Source organism: Lactuca virosa, chromosome 1, assembly GCF_052849685.1.
Source record: "Lactuca virosa cultivar CGN04683 chromosome 1, Lactuca_virosa_CGN04683_v6, whole genome shotgun sequence".
NCBI lineage: Eukaryota > Viridiplantae > Streptophyta > Magnoliopsida > Asterales > Asteraceae > Lactuca > Lactuca virosa.
In genome coordinates this window covers 230,341,139-230,348,371 of record NC_136426.1, presented here as the reverse complement: position 1 = coordinate 230,348,371, position 7,233 = coordinate 230,341,139, and the positions used below count along the sequence as shown (strand labels likewise).

The following is a 7,233-nucleotide window of genomic DNA, read 5'->3' as shown; positions in this document are numbered from 1 at the left end:
CTATTTGTAATCCGTTTTTAGCCATGTCCGGCTAAAAACTCAGATTTCAGTTTCGCAAGACGTAACCTTTTCGTATGATTAATCATTAAGCACTATGTTGACTATGATTACTGTTTAGTTTGATCAATTCTGTGTTAAATTGAATGTCTGATTTTGATTTTAGTTTCTGTTGGCCACTTAAATTGCTTGTAAATCATTCTAGTCATCTAATTGTTTAGATCCGTAATTGTCTAGACTAATTAGTAAAAAGTGACAAGTATTAGATTAATTCTTAGATTAGGGTTAAGTTTGATATGAATTGATCAAACAAGTTCTAACGCCTCCGAGCTTATGAGAGGTATTGAACTTTACTGGGAATTACACTGTGTCTAATGCGACTTTTCTTTGTTAATCAAGAGCTTGTTTGGTTAATTCAGTAAAAAGTTAGGTTTAATTTAAAGAACTTATTTTGATTAAACGATTTTTGTAACAAAGGTCATTAGAGCTTGTTAAGGAACTTAAGTACCAGTCTAAACAAGTGCATAGTCAATTATTGTGTTGAAGATTAATTATATGATTAGGGGTGTCACCGCGAAACTGAAATTGCTTTCTCTCATTTGAATTTTCATCACTTTAAATTTAGTCATTTTCTTGTCATTTTCAATCTCTGTTAGTTTAATTTTCAAAAACAAAACCCCCTTTTATTTTATGTTTATTGCATTCACCAAGAATCAGTTCACACCTTACGCAAAGAGGTGTAAATATTAGGACGTGTCCCTGAGGATTCGACCCTGCTTACCTGTACTACCTGTTGGTGCAATAAAGCAGTTTATCTTATACTTTTATTTGTTTAAATCGTGTACGACAGCGGTTGAAACAAATTGGCGCCGTTGTCGGGGACACGGTAAAACACTAATAGTTTTATGCTAAGATCTTCACGTACAGGTGATCTGGTTTTTGATCCAGAGATTGAGAAGACTGCTAGGAAGCTGAAGAAGGAGGCAGAACTCCGGAAGCAACAAGCAGGAACCTCAGCCTTTCCCTCCTCACATTCCAAAACACCCACACCACGAGGCACTCCCTTGTGGAACGAATCTGAAACCTCATTTCAACCTTTCCCAAAAGCATCACCTACCTCACCAATCAACAGCCCGTTCAAAACCTACTCCCCACCCCCTTCAGACAAACCCGAACTCACAGACTCTTCTGAAACTGAAACAGAATTCACCATGAGTGACAACAGAGATGATGCTGAAAAAACTCTACGAGAATGGGCCACACAAGAGGTTACCCAGCAACCTTTGTGTATCACCTTTCCAGAGGCTCAAAACTTTGAGCTCAAATCTGGTTTAATCCATTTGCTGCCCCCATTCCGAGGCCTTGAGAATGAAGATCCTCACAAATTTCTCAAGGAATTCCATGTCGTCTGTTCTGGAATGAAGCCCCATACGGTTACTGAAGACCAGATCAAATTAAGGGCATTCCCCTTCTCAATTCAAGATGCAGCAAAGGAATGGCTATATGACCTCCCGTCTGGTTCAATAACGAGCTGGAACGAACTCGCCAAACTTTTTCTAGAAAAATATTTTCCTGAGGCGAAGGTGTCAAATCTACGCAGAGAGATTCTGAGTATAAAGCAAGGCAAAAGAGAGGCTCTCCATACTTATTGGGAGCGATTCAAGAAGCTGTTAGTCTGATGCCCACAACATGGCATTAGTGATTATCAGTTGTATCAGTGTTTCTGTGAAGGATTGATACCTATGGAGAGGCGACTAATAAATGCATCTAGTGGAGGGTCACTTTCAGACATGACACCAACAGAGATCAGGGAATTAATAGAGAAGCTGGCCAATGAATCAAAACATTCAGCAACTGAGGAAGAGTGGTACCCAGACCATCCAAGAGGAGTCAAGGAGATGAGCAACGCCCACCTGGAATCCCAGATTTCAGAATTAACTAAAGCTGTCCTTTTGTTGACAAAAGAAAAAGGTATTGAACCAAAGGTCAAACCTTGTGGGATTTGCTGCAAAACCGGGCACCCAACTGATATGTGCCCATTACTTCAAGAAGATACGGAAGTTGTGCAGGCTATGGGAGGATTTTAGCAAAGGCCATTTGATCAACATCGCAATAACCAAGCTTGGGGAGGGCCTCAAAATAACAATTTCCAGCCAAGACCTCAACAGAACTTTCAGCAAAGAAACCAATACCAAGCTCCACCGGGGTTCCAACAATCTTTTCAGCAGAATCAGCACCAAAGCAATTTTCAGCAACCACCTGTTCAGTCACAAGCTAGCAGTTCCAGCATGTCTTTGGAAGACATAGTTAAAAGTCTTGCTACCAGTACCCAAGCTTTCCAGAATGAAACAAAGTCCAGTATCAAAAATCTGGAGCAGCAGGTATCACAACTCGCGAACTCCATGAGCAAACTAGAAGCACAAACCCAAGGAAAATTCCCATCTCAGACTGAGAAGAACCCGAAGCACAATGCTTATGCTGTCACCCTCAGAAGTGGTAAAAACTACAAAGGACCAGATCAGAAAGAATATGAGGAAGAAGAGATCGTAGTTGAGTAAGAATCTGAGGCAACTGAAGAGGTGCAGAAAAAGGATAGACCTGCTGAAGCTGAAGTGAAAATCACCCCTCCTCCTTTTCCCTCAAGACTGGAAAACACGAAAAAAGAAAAGGAAGATAAAGAGATTATGGATTTCTTCAGAAAGGTTGAGGTAAATATTCCCCTCCTAGATGCAATTAAACAACTACCCCGATATGCTAAATTTTTAAAAGAGTTGTGTACTTCAAAAAGAAAATTAAAAGGCAACGAAACAGTCAAAGTAAGCGAGAACGTTTTAGCTGTTTTACAAAAAAGGTTACCCCCAAAGTGTAAGGATCCAGGAGTATTTACTGTTCCTTGCAAGTTGGGGAACCTCTCAGTTCCGCGAGCTATGTTGGACTTAGGAGCTTCTATAAATGTGTTGCCATACTCACTTTATAAAACTATCGGGGTAGGGCCTTTAAAAAGAACAGGAGTTATCATTCAGTTAGCTGATCGTTCTCTGGTGCACCCAAAAGGTGTGTTGGAAGACGTTTTGGTTCAAGTGAATGAACTCATATTCCCAGCTGATTTCTATGTTTTGGATATGGGAGATGACGACTCACCAAACTCAGGTTCCATTCTTTTGGGGAGACCATTTCTAAAAACTGCCAGAACCAAAATAGATGTTTATGATGGTACCCTTTCAATGGAATTTGATGGTGAAGTTATCAACTTCAATATTTATGATGCCATGCGTTATCCTGATGATGTTTCAGCCCTTAATTTTATTGATGTAATTGAACCACTAACTGCAGAATATTTTGAGATTACTAACCGTGAGTCACTAGCACTAGTGCTCCACAGAAATTTGTCTATTTATGCAGCTCAGGTTATATCAGAAAATTATGTGGTTGATAGAGAGGTTCAAGAAATGGCAGCTCATATGGACCAGCAGGGAAAGTTGAGGTATGGTACCCAAACTCTGAAATTACCAATTTCTAACTCCAAGCTTTTCCCTTCTGTAGTGCAAGCCCCCATCTTGGAGCTGAAGACACTTCCAGAACATCTGAAATATCCATATCTTGGAGAAAAAGAAACTTTACCAGTTATCATATCCAACAAGCTGTCAGAAAAAGAAGAGTTAGAGCTGATCAGAATTCTAAAGGAGTATAAAAGCGCAATTGGGTGGACTATTGCAGACATCAAAGGACTCAGCCCATCTCTATGCATGCACAAAATTCTGATGGAAGAGGATTATAAACCATCGCGAGAAGCCCAACGCAGATTAAACCCACCAATGATGGAGGTGGTTAAAAAAGAAGTTATGAAGTTACTGGATGCTGGGATGATATACCCAATTTCTGACAGCAAGTGGGTCAGCCCAGTTCAAGTTGTTCCTAAGAAGGCTGGAGTGACAGTGGTAGAGAACAAAGAAGGAGAGTTGGTTCTGACTCGGGTTTAGAACGGATGACGCGTTTGTATTGACTACAGAAAATTAAACGCAGCCACCCGGAAAGATCATTTTCCTCTCCCATTCATAGATCAGATGCTAGAGAGACTTGCTGGGAAATCTCATTACTGCTGGTTAGATGGATTTTCAGGTTTCCATCAGATTCCAGTTGCTTCAGAAGACCAAGAGAAAACGACATTCACCTTCCCTTTCGGGACATTCGCGTATAGGCGTATGTAATTTGGACTCTGCAACGCACCTGCCACCTTTCAAAGGTGTATGGTTAGTATATTTTCTGAGTATGTCGAAAACACCATAGAAGTCTTCATGGATGATTTTACCGTCCATGGAGACTCATTTGATATTTGTCTAAAAAACCTCACAAAAATTTTACAAAGATGTATAGAAACAGACCTGGTCTTAAATTTTGAAAAATGTCACTTTATGGTTGACCAAGGTCTGATTCTAGGACATATTGTTTCAAAAAGAGGTTTGGAAGTCGATAAAGCAAAAATAGATGTTATAAAGAGCTTACCCTACCCGAAGAATGTTCGGGAAGTGCGTTCCTTTCTTGGCCATATAGGGTTTTACAGGAGATTTATAAAAGACTTTTCAAAGATATCAGTTCCCATGTGCCAGTTATTGCAGAAAGATGCTGAGTTCGACTTCAATGAAGATTGCAAGAAAGCTTTTGATGTGCTGAAAAATCTTCTTACTTCTGCCCCCATCATTCAGCCCCCAGATTGGAGTTTACCATTTGAGATAATATGTGATGCCAGTAACACTGCTGTTGGAGCTGTTCAAGGACAGAGAAAAGACCGGGTCCCCCATGTTATATATTATGCATCAAAGACTTTGGACAGCGCGCAAGCAAACTACTCCACCACTGAAAAAGAGTTGTTGTCAATTGTTTTTGCACTGGAAAAATTCAGACAATATTTGTTGGGCATAAAAGTCATAATCTTTTCGGATCACGCAGCCATTCGTTACCTTCTTGCCAAAAAGGACTCAAAGCCAAGGTTGATTAGATGGATTCTACTGCTACAGGAATTTGATATAGAGATTAGGGACAAAAGTGGGAGAGAAAATTTGGTAGCTGATCACTTGAGCCGACTCACCCCACCTGAAGACCCGACACCGATCCGCGAAACATTTCCTGACGAGCATCTATTCGCTGTTCAGAACCCTCCTTGGTTTGCTGATATTGTGAACTATTTGGTCTCCAGAGAACTCCCTTCAGATCTCACCCGCGCCCAGAAAGATAAAATCAAGAAGGAGGCGAAAAGATATGTTTGGGACGAGCCGTATTTATGGAAGCACTGTGCTGATCAGGTGATTAGAAGATGTGTACCTCAAGATGAAGTCAAGTCAATCCTGAATTTCTGTCATTCAGAAGCTTGTGGAGGGCATTATGGTCCGCAATGAACCGCACGCAAGGTCTTGGACAGCGGTCTTTATTGGCCTCATATTTTTCGTGACTCCTTCCTATTTTGCAAAACCTGTGAAAGATGTCAAATGACTGGGTCTTTGACATCTCGTAATCAGATGCCACTTACTCCAATCTTAATATGTGAAATCTTTGACGTTTGGGGTATAGATTTCATGGGTCCGTTTTCGCCTTCTTTCGGGTTTGTGTACATCTTACTTGCTGTAGATTACGTGTCCAAATGGGTCGAGGCAAAAGCTACGCGAACCGATGATGCCAAGGTTGTGGTTGATTTTGTCAAAACAAATATATTTGCTAGGTTTGGGACACCAAAAGCCATTATTAGTGATCGGTGTACACATTTCTGCAACCGCACCCTCGAAGCTGTCCTCAAGAAATATGGTGTCACACATCGGGTATCCACAACATATCACCCGCAAACCAATGGACAGGCCGAAGCTTCAAACAGACAGATCAAGGGCATTATAGAGAAAACCATCAATCCGATCAAGAAATATTGGAGTATTTGATTGGACGATGCGTTATGGGCTCACCGGACAGCATACAAGACTTCTATCGGTATGTCACCATATCGAATAGTTTTTGGCAAACCTTGTCGATTACCGGTTGAATTGGAGCATCGAGCATATTGGGCTGTCAAGAATCTGAATATGAGCATGGATGAGGCTGGTAAGAAAAGAAGATTGGATATTCAAGAGTTAGAAGAAATCAGGAATGATTCTTACGAGAACGAGGCAATCTATAAGGAGAAGACGAAAGCGTTTCATGATAAGATGATCTCGTGAAAGGCATTTACTACCGGTCAAAAGGTACTCTTATACCATTCTCGTTTCAAACTTATTTCTGGTAAATTAAGGTCTCGTTGGGTGGGGCCTTTTGTTGTTACTAACGTGTTTGATCATGGTGCTATAGAAATTAAGAGTGAACAAACAGGAAAAATCTTTAAGGTGAATGGTCATCGTCTCAAACCATTTTACGAAGGGTTCCAAGTCACAAATGAAGAAGTGGAGGTAGTCGAAGTCCCGACTTACCGCAACTAAGGGAACCAAGTAACAATGTCGAGCCAACGACAGTAAAAAACGGGCAGCTTGCCGGGAGGCAACCCGAGCATTTGTTTTGATTTTAGTTCTGCAACTTGTTTTTAATTTTCGTGTGTTTTTAGCTTCTTAGGGTGCTTCTTTTCAATTGAATCGTGTTTTTAAAATAAAAAGGAACAGAGAGATTTTGTAAAAAGTTGAAAAATAAGGTTTTGGTGGCACCTGCGACCGCAAGTCCAGTCTTTGCGATCGCAGGTTATGCAGATTAAGGTCGCAGCACGTCATCGAAGTTTTTTGGGACAAGTTTTTACGTAAATAACAAACCTGCGATGTTTTTTGGGACAAGTTTTTACGTAAATAACAAACCTGCGATCGTAGGTTCTGCCATTGCGATCGTAGGTATACAATTTTTCACCTTTTTTTTAAAACGTTAAAACAAATTAATAGGAGGAATTTTCTCAAAACCTGCGATCGCAGGTACAGCCCTTGCGATCGCAGGTATCATTTTCCTTTCATTTCTGACCGTTAGAACCTCGATATGCGTGCCAACAGCTGCATTTGACTAACCTGCGATCGCAGGTCCTCCCTTTGCGGTCGCAGGTTTGTGTTTCCCTATAAATAATGATCGCAGGCCTCATTTGTTACCACCACATTTCAAAAACACTCTCTGAAATTCTTTATTTTTCGAGTTCTTTCACCAAAAACACCCAAATCGCTCGTTTTTCGTCCAAATCAAGAAAAAAAAGGTATCGATCTCTTCTATTTTACTCCTACAACATCTTTA

At 40.6% G+C, this 7,233-nt stretch overlaps 1 protein-coding gene across 1 annotated transcript; it reads left to right on the top strand.

The window, feature by feature from the left end:
- Window positions 1-5,972: 5,972 nt before the first annotated feature.
- LOC145127766 (uncharacterized) lies at window positions 5,973-6,601 on the top strand. Its single transcript, XM_079062903.1, has 3 exons — window positions 5,973-6,193; window positions 6,269-6,422; window positions 6,575-6,601. The coding sequence occupies exons 1-3, from the start codon at window positions 5,973-5,975 to the stop codon at window positions 6,599-6,601; spliced, it is 402 nt and encodes a 133-aa protein (XP_078919029.1).
- Window positions 6,602-7,233: the final 632 nt, after the last annotated feature.

Excerpts from the sequence above, each read along its gene's own strand:
- LOC145127766 (XM_079062903.1), top strand. The coding sequence starts at position 5,973 with ATGTCACCATATCGAATAGTTTTTGGCAAACCTTGTCGATTACCGGTT. Across the intron at positions 6,194-6,268 it reads TTTCATGATAAGATGATCTC|GTCTCGTTGGGTGGGGCCTT; the intron begins GTGAAAGGCATT and ends TGGTAAATTAAG. Across the intron at positions 6,423-6,574 it reads TCACAAATGAAGAAGTGGAG|CTTCTTAGGGTGCTTCTTTT; the intron begins GTAGTCGAAGTC and ends GTGTGTTTTTAG.